General features: G+C 38.8%; 1 protein-coding gene across 3 annotated transcripts in view; it reads right to left on the minus strand.

Annotated features, from left to right (window-relative positions):
• The window catches only part of ADGRD2 (adhesion G protein-coupled receptor D2), a 1,709,855-nt gene that overhangs the window by 1,176,285 nt on the left and 520,336 nt on the right, over positions 1-13,234 (minus strand). For all 3 annotated transcript variants that reach the window (XM_044058541.1, XM_044058538.1, XM_044058539.1), the window contains exon 9: positions 7,663-7,774. In XM_044058541.1, the coding sequence (XP_043914476.1) occupies positions 7,663-7,774 (112 nt within the window). The remainder of the gene's footprint in view (positions 1-7,662; positions 7,775-13,234) is intronic.

The following is a 13,234-nucleotide window of genomic DNA, read 5'->3' on the forward strand; positions in this document are numbered from 1 at the left end:
TCAAGCAACACCAAGCATTGGCTGCCCAGCAGCAAATATTCCTTGACATTGTTAGGACTCAGAACACTGCCACAGTGGGTCTGCTGGAAAGGGTTAGAGTCCTCAAGTGTATGCGTGAGGATTTCCAGCACTACTTGGAAATGGCACAGAGAAGGGATAATGCCATGATAACAATGCGGATTAGTACCGTGACACACAGACACCAAGCATCGGTGGCCAACTCCACTCAAAAAGTAGTTAGGACTTACCATACTCAAGCAGGAGTTAGTCTTGGAAGGGGAAGAGGACAAGGTACTGTATCAATATTTGGGAGAAGTTCACATGACCCTACAAATGCTTCTTAAGAAAGTGCTGTAATTAGTCAGGAGTCAAGGATAACAAGCACACGACAGTTCATGCAGGCCATGTCAGCATTCATCAACACCTAGCAGAAGCTCTCATTTGAGGTCTAGACCATGTTCCTGCAGTACTGTCAGATCAGAGTCTGCAAGATCACTGGCATCATGTATGTCATGACATAGGACCAACTCCCTCAAAACTCTTATGACAGCCCCTCTTCAAAATCACTTCCACTATCACCTAATCTATTTTAAGGAGATGTGTATGACTGATTTGGCCTTGACCTACTGTGAATCAAATGTGACATCTCTGTTACACCTTCACAAACACACGTCAATTTTTAACTCAAAAGGGAATAAGTTATTTTAAAAAAATGGCAGAGAGGTGCTTAGGACGCTTTAAAGGTATATGTATTTAATTCCTGTAATGGTGCTGCTTAAAACCTCAGGGTTTTATAGAAAGAAATCTGTATGACATGACATAAGATTGTTCTATGCATTACCATTCTTACAGTTGACAGTTACCTACAACTTCAAAGTAGTAATACACAGGTTTTCATGGAAACACAGTAATAAGAAAATTAAAGATTAAAATGAGTATCCTGCCATGTAAACAAACACTGCTACTACTTCACCCTCACCACTGCACAAATGATATTTTTTGTCTCTGAAGTAACATATTATTGTATTTGACAAAATAAAATAATGACAAAACATTGTATAATAACAAATATGATGCATTCTTATTCAAATGCAAAGTATGAACTCATGTTAAATACTGAATTAACACTACCAATACAAAAAACACTGTGTTAAGAGCATAGTAAGTAACACTACCGTGACATTAGCATCAAAGTTTTAAATATACTGCTTTCGTCTGTAAAAACTTCATCAGAAACTGTTGAAGGTCATTAACCAAACACCTTGTGAATACAAATCAGCCAATAAATAACTAGAAATAATTATTCAATTAAAGCTCATTCACAAACAATTTACATAAAAATACAAAGTATCGAGCACTATTATAAAATAATTCCTTACATAAAACAATATAATTTATAAACCTTTAATCTCCTGTTTAAAAAAAAACATTTTATATTGACAGATTCATTTAGTCCTGGATACCAATCTGCTTTTAATTTAATTTGCCACACTGCTTCTTTAATCTATACTCTGTTTCTAAAATTACCCCCCTTAAATCTGGTGGGACTGATTCCAACACAGAGAACAAAAACATTTTGTATTAATTACATACAACAGAATGCTTGTTGTCATGCCTACATAAAGGACATTACAGCCTGAGCACATACTAATATAAACCAGGCCCCACTGACTTACAAGTGAACCTTCCTGGGACTATAACACTTTCTTTTATATGGTCTAGTAAAATGTATGGTCCTTCAGAAATGAACCTACATACAGAACAAAACTCATATCTGTGGGTCCCTTTATTTTTGACTGCCTTTGGTAAGGGCATGTTGGTGCTGTATTTCTGTAATAATACTTTAAGACTGTTAATTCTCCTGCAAACAAACTTCTTAAGTATTCCCTATAACTCTAAAAAGATCTGAATTAACTTCCAATATTTTCAAGTTGGTACTGATGACTTCTTGAATGGCTTTAGCATCTATTGACATATCCAAAAAACAATCATTAATCCTAACTACATTACCCCCACCTTCTTTAATTACATTAGTAGTAGACTTAAAGAGTGGTTTTAATAGAATGGGGTCAAATAGCACCCTTATTTTCTCAGGAATTTCCTTAGCTGCTTTTAACAAATCTTCACTATATCCCCTTTGAAAGAATAGTGAGGTTATAAATTTGATCTCTTCTCCAAACTGTATATCATTGGTAGTCATCCTTTAAGTCTAGTACTAATGTTCATTTCTGAAGGACCATACATTTTACTAGACCATATAAAAGAAAGTATTAAAGTCCCAGTAAGGTTCGCTTGTAAGTCAGTGGGCCTGGTTTATATTAGTATGTGCTCAGGCTGTAATGCCTTTTATGTAGGCATGACAACAAGGAGCCTAGAAAAGAGAATACAGGAACATCAGTATTCTATTAAAACAAAACATGAAATGAATGCTTTATACAAGCATTCTATTGTATGTAAAAAAAATGCAAAAAAGGTTTTTGTTCTCTGTGTTGGAATCAGTCTCAACAGGTTTAATGGGAGGTCATTTTTAGAAGCAGAGGGGCAAATTAAATTAAAGGCAGATAAATATCCAGGACTAAATTAATCTGTAAATATAAAATGTTTTTAAAAAACAGGGGGGTAAAGGTTTATAAATGATACTGTTTTTTATGTAAGCAATTATTTTATAACATTGTTCAATACCTTTATGACAGTGTTCAATACTTTGGATGCATTTTTATGTAAATTGTTTGTGAATGAGTTGTAACTGAATTCCTGGTATATAAATATACATCTGAAAATAAGAGACTTTATATACTGTACACACAAAATACACTTCTACATCCTCCAAGATCAAAACTCTGTCTACCTAGGTCAATCCACTGAGACACTAAAATTGTTTGCAATGGAATGTGAAATGCAAAATAAATAAATAAATAAATAAATAAATAAATAAAGTCATATTGACCAGAATTAGTCTGGTGGAAAATAGTCATCCAGATGGACCCAATTCTATCTAAATTAACTGAAAACAAATTAATTAAAATTTAATGGCCTACCACACAAACATGAACCCCCCTCTTCTTAAGCAATTTTACCATTAATGCCACAGGCCCTGATGGATCCTATTTAAACAGAAATCTTATGTGCCTTGGTCTCAGACAACATGTTGATAAGCCTACCATGCCAAATATTACAGGGGAACAGGATTTTACATAGTCTTAATTTTTACTACAATCCTCCATAGATGTGCTGGTGTCTTTATCCAAGAAAACAACATGGGTGACCACTGTCCAATACATTCCAGTTGGGAATTAAAAGCTGCATCTTTACCTCCACTTAACACTCTTAGCTATTGTGTCCTCACAGTATGACATCAATGCCCATCTGCTACCTAAATAGAGTAGAATGGAGTCCAATCTGCAGTACTAGCTGACCAAACACTGCTCACCCTTAACTCAGAAAGTTTTGTCTTAAACACAAGACCTTCTCTTTCTATCAAGAAGATAATGGATAAAATGTACACTATTTAATTATGGAAATAGAAGCCCTTCTTTAAGGAGCAAAATAATGCATAGCTCATACTGAAAAAATAAAAAAACAATTAATGAAATATTGTACAATCACTTCCAGAGTTAAAAATCAGACTGGTCATTAAGTCTGCAAAAGCTACTTATATGAGAAAAAAGTGAACATTAATGATATCATCCCCACTGCTTTAATGGAAAGCTATACAGGACTTGATTTTTCCCAATGTTTCTGGCCAACTTTCCAGTTGCCTAATCCCTAACAAACTAAGTCTTCCTCCTATCAAAAAACACTGCAAACTAAACCAAAACAACAGTAGAAGCAACACATCACATACCAACTCCAAAAATAGATTTGACAACATAAAACCATTTCATTTTAAAGCTTTCTCTCACAAATGAATATTCACACTGCTTTACAGACAACAATCTGGACATTCTGTGAAAAACTGGACAGTTGAGAGGCATGGAAAGGTGAGTGTAAACATAATGGACTGTGTTACACCGTCTTCCTGACAGTGCTCGCTAAGTGCTTTACAGATTTGAAAGCCTGTAAAACACTTTGCATATTTTTTTAATTTAACTTGGAGTACATGGAGTAGATAAAAGGTCCATGCACTTCAAAGAATTATGATCAGATCTCCAAACCTAACTTATTATTATGTGTTTTTGACATGGATGCAAAGAAATTCACCTCCCAAGCTTCACTCTTGAGATGAAATTTTGGGCATCCATTTCTCGAACACATAAGTCATTTAGGATCGGTGACCTGATCATAATCCTGTATACCATTCATGTATAAGCAGCAGTTAAACAAACACCTCCATCTGAGCTACTATAATAATCATCTTCTTTTGGTAACCATAAATGCAGATGTTAAACAAACGAGTTCCCAGCTTGGACTACTGTATGTACGGATACACTAGACAATCTCAAAGAACTGAAATGTCGAATTTCAGTACTTCAGGACTGAATAGTCGAAAGTGCAGTTGTGTGAAACTGCACTATGTCGAATGCAGAAATGTTGAATACAATATTGTGGTGTCGCGTTCATGATGTGTGGTGCGGTTTGTGGATTTATCTGGGGTTTCAGGTAAGTGGTGTTTGTATAAGGGTATTGGGTAGGTATTTTAGTGTGCTTGAGTGTGTGTAGTGGTGCTTTTTTGAGTGTTTGCGTGTTTTGTGCAACATCAGAGTTAGTATATATAAGTGGGGGGGTGTGGGGGTGCAGTACCCCACATGGGGGGGTGCAGGGGGCTTCCCCCCTGCTTATAGGTAAGCTAGGTGTGTGTGTTATGTTGGGTTTGTGTGTGCTGTTTTGTTTGTTTTAGTGTAGTTAGGTAGGTGTGTGTGTGCATGCATGTGCATGTGTGTATGTGTGTGTGTGTGTGTGTGTGTGTGTGTGTGTGTGTGTGTGTGTGTGTGTGTGTGTGTTTGTGTGTGTTTGTGTGTGTGTGTATTGTGATAGTGATTGTGCTATTCGCGGTATTAGGTGTTCAGGTATGTGGGTATTCGACTATTCAGTCTCGAAATACTGAAATTCGACATTTCAGTATTTCGAGATTGTCTAGTGAATCCTGTATGTACCAGATAAAAGGTCCATGAACTACAAAGAATTAAGATCAGATCTCCAGTCCTAACCTATTATTATGTGTTTTTGACATGGGTGCAAAAAAATTCACCTCCCAAGTTTCGGTCTCGAGATGAAATTCTTGGCATCCATCTCTCGAACACATATGTCATTTAGGATCAGCGACGTGACAACAATCCTGTATACCATTCATGTATAAGTAGCAGTTAAACAGATACCTCCATCTGATTTATTATAATAATCACCTTTTTTGGGTAACCATAAATTCAGATATTAAATAAACGAGTTCCCAGCTTGGACTCCTGTATGTACCTAAATGGAACACCTTCAGATGCCCGAAAGCTCACTAGACCGACAAGGAATCCGTCGGACCGAAATCACCGACAACGCAGATGACCGACAAGGTTAGAACCCGACGGACTCGGTAAGTGTGCGATAGAGTGAGGGATTTAGTGTTAGGGAGCGGACAGGTAAGTGTGCGATAGTGAGGGACTTTAGTTTTAGGGGCGGGTTAAGTGAGTTAGGGTTAGGGTGCAGGTAGGGTGTGTGTGCGATAGTGACGGACTGTGGGTTTCGGGGTGGGTTAAGTGAGTTAGGGTTAGGGTGCAGGTAGGGTGTGTGCGATAGTGACGGACTGTGGGTTTCGGGGTGGGTTAAGTGAGTTAGGGTTAGGGTGCGGGTAGGGTAAGTGTGCGGTTGTGTCGGACCTTAGGGTTAGGGTTTAGGTTACGGTTAGTGCATGTATGGTTGTGTGTATTGTCGGTATTATGTGTTGTCGGTCTTTTGGTGTCGGTGATTTGTGTTTCAGCGTTGTGGCATTTCGGTAAACTGAAGGGGATCCACCTAAATACATTCTACATCTTTTTTCAATTACAGTCTTTCTAATTCAGTCTTATTATAGAACCTTTTATAACCTGTGTAGTTTACATAAACAAATTATAAACATAGCGCAAGTTATTAAGTTGACTGGTAGTAACAGAGAATCCCTAATTAAGTGAACATTGAATATAATCAAAAATTCCTTTCTGTTTCTTGATAATTTTGTGTAATAGCCCAGACAGTAGTACATTGACAACTGGACTCATGCTGGATTTATAGGTATAGGTGTACCATTAGTTAACAAACCTGTGATCAAACAGCACATTATTTATTGCTTTTAGTGTAGTCTGTGAGATACAAGTAAAGCACAAATGTAGAGGCACCGTGCACTAGTTGGGTATGAGTTTTGCAACTGAAGATGCTTTTGAGTGCAGTGATGTTAAGCCCATCAATACTTAGGAAGAGCTTGTTACTGTGAATGTTGTGGGTTCTCAGTTATATGGCCTTTCCACAGCTGAGGAAGATTCGTCATTGTAGTTTCTCTGTACTTTTGGTGATTCTATGCCCCTCCAATTGGGGAGGAGCCTCAATGTTATGGATGCTAAACACTCTTGTCGTATGATTATTTCACTAGTTGTGTATGTGCTGTTGTGGAAGCTGCAGGTGCCAGGTGGTACATGATTTTGGAGTACGTCAACTACCATGCATGTAGCCAGAGAAAGGAGCACTCACAAGCATGTCACTTCAGGCAGCTAACTTATGGGTGCACTACTGCATAATCTGTTGTAGTTTGTGTGCTGTGGATTATACTAGCTTGAAGCATCCCTGAAAATACACATATAACTCTTATTCTTCTGTAAGTCATCCCTGGCATCATGGAAGAATGCATCTCATTAATTCAAAACAACTCCAAGGATCCTCATGCCCTGCACAGGACTTCAGGTCACTCAAGAGTTTTGTTTTCTTTCAGTTCTATGACTGCACTTATCACTATCATCATGTAGAATGTAGAATGATGAATGCTTGTTTTTGTTTATGAACTATTTAGCTTATTTTTTTCTTTACATGATTTGCTTCTGGAGCTTTCCTCCCTAGATTTTACTGGGTACTGCCCATTTATAACAAGTTATAAAATGTATAAAAAATAACAAAATGATAAATAAATCATTTTTTCATCAACTTTCTACCTCTAGGAAGAAAGTAAACAGGCATAAATATAGATACATTTTTAATCCCTTCCTTGTGTGCAGGTGCTAAATCCCAATTGTTCATATAATATAAACTTTATTACATTTTTAAAGAATTATTCATGTCATAGGCAAAACTAAACACTCATAATTCAATGTTTGGTGTTATTATTAATACTCACATTTCTTAATTTTAAGTTGCCATAACTTAAAAAAAACAGTTCCTATGTCCCCACTCCCTGGCCAGTGCAATGGGTCCACTGATCCATATATGCCATTAATACCCTATTATATTACATAATTAAACTATCTGCCATAAACTGACAGTGTTTGTTATTTAAATTATTTATGATTTTTTAATATCAGGCATGTACACATGAAAAACTATTTATCTTGAGTTATAAAGTCAATCAGGCACACCTCATGGATCCTTTCAACACATTTTCACTAGATGTATTTATAAACATAATTAAATTCAGTTTAATCTGAGTACTTCTAATGAGGTCAGCCTACCTAACATATCCAACAAATCAGCTTAGTTTTGCACTCACAAACTTACCGATATTGGTACTTTTAATGTGTAATGATTTTCTTTCATCATTCATCAACTGATTCAGATTTGTAGCCATTCTATCAATGTTCTGGACTATCTGCATAGGTCCCTGAACAACCTAGAATAAAAAAAAAAATTAAAAAAGTAAAAAAATAAATAATTGTAGCATAGCAAGTATGTAATATCACTCTAAAGATTCACTGTTGTCACTGAATTGTTACAAAAATAATGGTAAAATTATTACTTAAAATGCAGTTTGACTGTGTTTTTGTGTGTGTGTGTGTGTGTGTGTGTGTGTGTGTGTGTGTGTGTGTGTGTGTGCGCGTGTGTGCATGCTTAGAGACGCTTAACATTTATTTGTTCACAGCACAATGTTAGCGTTTTTATTCTAAAGCACAAATGAGTGACATCCACATATTTTTGTGGCCTAAGGGAAAATAGACAAAAACACTCTAGTCATACAATATTTACTAAAAAACAGTCTAAAACATAAATATATTTTCTACAGACACAGAAATGGGTATACCTATAACAAATGTCAAACAGGTATGTGTGTTAACTTTAACAATAAATAAGCAGCATTACTCAGTGACATATGTGTCTTGTTCTTTGGAAATATGTGCTTTATTCTTTGGAACACCATTCATGATAGATATTCTAAGCAAGAGAAGATATATCAAATGAATGAATACAGTAGAAGTTCAGGGTAATGAAATAGAACATGTGGAACAGAAAGAGAAAGACTGTGAAGACTTGACATGAGATGGTGTGGAAGTGTAGAGGAAAGCTTGTGATTATTTACATATGTCAGGTAACTCCACATGTATAGTTTCTCAGCCTTTTAGCTATGTAATAGTAGAAACTCTCTCTGATGACACCACATATAGGATGTCACTATTAAAATGCTGTAAATTTCACATATAAAGACACTAACATCTTCTTGATGACAGCAGTGGTAATGAAACCATCAAAGTGGCCTTAAAAATTGTTAGATCAAAGTTTTGCATCACTAACTCATAAAATAAAATGCATATAAAATATACAATTGGATACGCAACTAAACAGGTTGAGTAGGCATGACCGGTCCTTGATGAAACCAAACTGGGTTGGATCCAGTGTCTGGAGGTTTATTATATCATTACTGATCATTTCCATGGCTTTGCGTATAAGACTACTGAGACTTATGGGTCTGTAGATGGCCCACCTTTGTGCAGAGGGATGACCGTTGCTGTTCTCCATTCATGAGGCATGAAGCCTGTTTGGAGGCTACAGTTTAATAACAATTCCAGAGGAGGTCATGTTGTATGCTACTTAAAAGGCATCCTGGGATATTATCTAGGCCCACTGATGCAGTGTTCTTGGCCTTAGAGAGAACATTAAGGACTTACTCCTACTGATAGCAGGGGGAGTTATATTTGATGGAATTTACTGAGGGAAAGTTGAGGGGGAGAAAGGAATAAAGTTGGAGCAAAATTTGTCAGCCATTAGGTTTGTCAAATTTGGCCTTGGCAGACTTTATTTGTCCTCTGAGTTGTTTATGTAGTTTGAAGAGAGTGCTTTTACCCTGCAGGGTGCTGCACCTCCTAATCTTTGCTATAATATTCTTCCTTATGTTCATAGGATCATAGGGAGTTACTAGGCTATTGGCCCTGAGGTCCTTACAAGCCTAGCCAAGAATTTAGCCCATGTTCCAACAAGTCAGCATCCTATGGCACTGTCCAGTAGGTACATAGGTGGAATCCCAGGGGTATATTGTCTGTTCCCCATCCAGTTATCCAGGTTGCGCTTAAAAAGGTTTAGTGAGGTAATCTGCTTTAAGTGGAGAGGGAGTCTATTCCACAAAATGTGGAGTCTCTGGGACACAAATCTGTCCCACCAACAAGTCCTATTGCTGTCACAGACCAAGTTGAGGTCTCACGTGTGGGTTACTGGAGTGGAGCTAGACTTGCAGATATGCAGCAGTCCCATCAGGGTGGGGTCTGAGATTGCTTTGTATGCCAGACAGAGGTCACCTCTGAGGGGTCTGTAGGAGACTGAGTAGAGGGACAGGGCTTTTAGCCTATCTGTGTAGGGTAGATGTTTGAGGCCCTGGATTCTCCGGTGTGAGGAATCTCTATGGTCACTCCAGCTGCTGCATGTGCTTTGTGAGGTACATGCCAAAAGGGGCATTGTATTCAATAATCAGTCTTATAAGGGAAGAATTCAGGAATGTTATGACCATCTTGTCCCTGGATGACATATCCTTACTAATGAGGTGGGCCATGTAGAAAGGTTTCCATACAACGGAGACAATATTGTGGTCAAAAGTCAATTTGTTATCAACCTGGGTTCCCAAGTCCCTCACGACTGATTGCATGCTTAGTGCCTTATTATCAATGTGATAATTTCTGGGGACATCATTCTCCCCAAAAGGGATGATGATGAATTCTTTGGCATTCAGTTTGAGCCATGTTTCTGGCACCAGTCATTTGTTTGAGTGAGACCCTCTTGGAAGATGTCCACATCACTAGGGGATTTGATGACAGCTCCCAGCTTGCAGTCATCTGCAAACTAGGTCAGCCATAGCCCCACTAGATTTGGCCTACACCTCTAAGTAGTATATCCCAAACAGCGGAGGTCCCAAGACCAATCCCTGGAGTACACAGCTTGTTATGCATTTACTACTTGAGGTGGCTTCCCCTATTTTGAGTAGGTGGGTTCTATCAGTAAGTCAGCTTGCTACCCATCTGGTAACATATGGATCAGAGACTTTGTCTATTATACCTGTGTGGGGAATAGTATCAAAGGCCTTGGCCAGGTCAAGGTAGGGAGTGTGCATCATGTTTCCCCAGTCTATGGCCTTGGTGACTGTCTCAAAGAAGTCAACCAAATGTAACAGGCATGACCTCCCCTTGACAAAACCAAATTGTGTCAGATCAAGTGTATGGAGGTTGCCAATGTCCTTGTTAATGAGGTCCATGATAATCTGCTCCATAGCCTTGCCGATCAGGCTAGTTAGGCTGATGTGTCTATAATTTCCTGGATCGGTGGACACTCCACCATTGTGCAAAGGGATGACATGTCCTCCACTTGGCTGGGATGAAGCCGGTACTCAGGATTTAGTTGACTAGGGTGCCTAATGGTGCTACAAATTCCTGCTTGAGTTCATGTAGGAGGCAGTCTGGAATGTTATCAGGTCCCATGGAGGCTGTATTTTTTGCCTTTAGGAGGGCAGTGATGACTTGTATTTAGAGACGGGGGGGGGCAGGTACTGGGGATGTCCTGTTTCACTGATGGGAGGGACAGAGGAGTGCACTTTTCACTGAACCTGTCTGCCAGTAGATTGGCTATATCTACAGGGTTTGTGTATGTGGTGTCCTTGACCACCAGTTCTGAGCAGATCTGGGTGCTTCCCTTGTGATTGCATATATATGTGAAGAAAGCCTTATGACTGTCTTTAGTAGATGTGGCCAGTTTGGACATGAAGTTTGCTTTGGAGGATTTCACTAGTGCTCTTATTTGCTTGTTAAGGCTAAGGAGAGATTGCTTCCAATTAGACACTTGCTCCTTCTTGGTCCTGAACAGCAATTTTTTCCTTTTATTATAGAGTTTATTTATTGTAGATGTCCACCAGACAGGGTTACTCTTCCTTGAGGAGGAAGATTTCGTCCTGTCTGGTATTCCTGATTCCATGCAGCTATATAAATTCTCATATAGTATTTTGGTGTAAGTTTGGACATATGTGCCAGTTTCTGTGGGGGGGGGGGGGGGGGGCTGTGAAGCTGTTTATACTTTCTCTCAGGAGGTTGTAATCAACTTTGGAGAAGTGTTTTTGTTTGACCCTAGCTTGGGGGGTGAGGGTTGGGGGAGATGGTGACTTCAAAAGTGACTGCTTTGCAGTCAGTTCTTACCAGGGATGATAATACTGCTATACAGCCTATTGATTTTTTGATTCCACCAGGGCAGCTTGTTTTTTGAGTTAGTTCTGTACTTCTTCCTGGTAGGTACAGCTGCCTCTATGTAGCTATTAACATGATTGTATAAGGTTTCTCTGAAGGGTTCTGCATAGGTAGCAGTGTTCTCAGGGTTTATGGGGGCTTCAGATTTTGCCAGGTTATCACTTAATAGCATGATATGAGCCTTGTAGTAGTTCCTGAATATTCCCGGATTAGCTGTGAGGTCCAGCTTTTATTTTTATTTCACTAAGAGGTATGCATCACTCTCCCATATTAGTAAGGATCAGATCCAGTATGGTTGCACCCCTGGTTGGTGTATTGACAATCTGGTCCAGGGAGTTTGTGTTTACAAAATCCAGGAATCTCTATGCCTGTACATTTGGTGTCATACAGGATTCCAAATTAATAGTGGGGTAATTAAATTTGCCCATAAATTTGGTATTGGGTTGGATGGTGAGTGTTTCCAATATGTTTAAATACATGGTATGGGTTTCCTGGGTCATACAGGATGACTTATAGCTTTCAAGGAAGTGGTACTGGATTTTGTCTATGATAATTTGAACATGGAGTAGCTCAAGTACATTGTCCTGTTTGACCAGCCTTGAGGAATATTTATTTTTGATATAAATCAAGACACCTCCACCTTTAGTTCCTGTCTGTGTAATAGCTGGACTAAATGTGTGGAAGGCATTATAACCTTGCACTGTTGATGTGCTCTCTGCAGTTTTAAACCATGTCTCAAATGATCGCACAGTTGTCAGCATTCTCCAGGGTGAGGAAAGCTTCTAGGGAGTGGAGTTTTTTGTTTAGACTCCTAGAACTGAGCAGTAATACCTTTAAATTTCCTTGGTTTTGATTTGCTATGTCAGAAGCACTTTCAGTTTGGCAATGCTTTAGCTAATATTCGAAAGCCTAGAGGGAAGAGGTGTAGACCATCCTTGATAAAGCAGTATGGTCTGTTGACGATCTCCTTCCACGCTGACAAATATTGCACCCCCTTAGAATGACACCAGAAACTAAGCCAATTATTAAAGTCATTCATCGTTTGCTCATATTATGGCATCAGCCCTGGAGAAGGAAAAATGCTGCTCAATGCTAGGCTCATACCAGCCTGGGGTACATATTCCAAGAGCTCCATGATGTCTCTCTTCATATAGTCTAGGGACATATGTCTCAGGTCATTTACACCCACATGGACTATGACTGAGTCATACTGGTACTTGTGGTCCAATGACCTGAGTGCATGCATAATGTGCTGGATTCCAGCCCCTGATAAGCAACTGACCGTGACTTTCTACTTAGTTTGGTGAGAGAGATATCAGTGTGTCTCACAATGGAGTCTCCAATGACTAGACTGTTGGATTGTGTGGTGGCTTGCCTTATGGACTTAGAAGTAGAGGGTCTATGAGATGTGGCTGTAAGTGATAATGTGGATGTTGTTTTAAAAGAGTACATTCAGGGCTGCTGACAGCATTTGTTATGTGTACTTTGTCTAGTAGATCTTTGGGTTTAGGAAGGTTACATTTAAGTGCCTCAGCAACTGTGGGTCTTTGTGTCAGCTTTGAATTGTGTGTGATGGGTACAGCGTGTGTACTACTGACAAACTTATTAACATTAGGAGTGCTTTTATGTGAGAGCTTTGC

The sequence above is a fragment of the Protopterus annectens genome, chromosome 16.part0 (genome assembly GCF_019279795.1).
Source record: "Protopterus annectens isolate FY-2018-M chromosome 16.part0, PAN1.0, whole genome shotgun sequence".
Classification (NCBI taxonomy): domain Eukaryota; kingdom Metazoa; phylum Chordata; order Ceratodontiformes; family Protopteridae; genus Protopterus; species Protopterus annectens.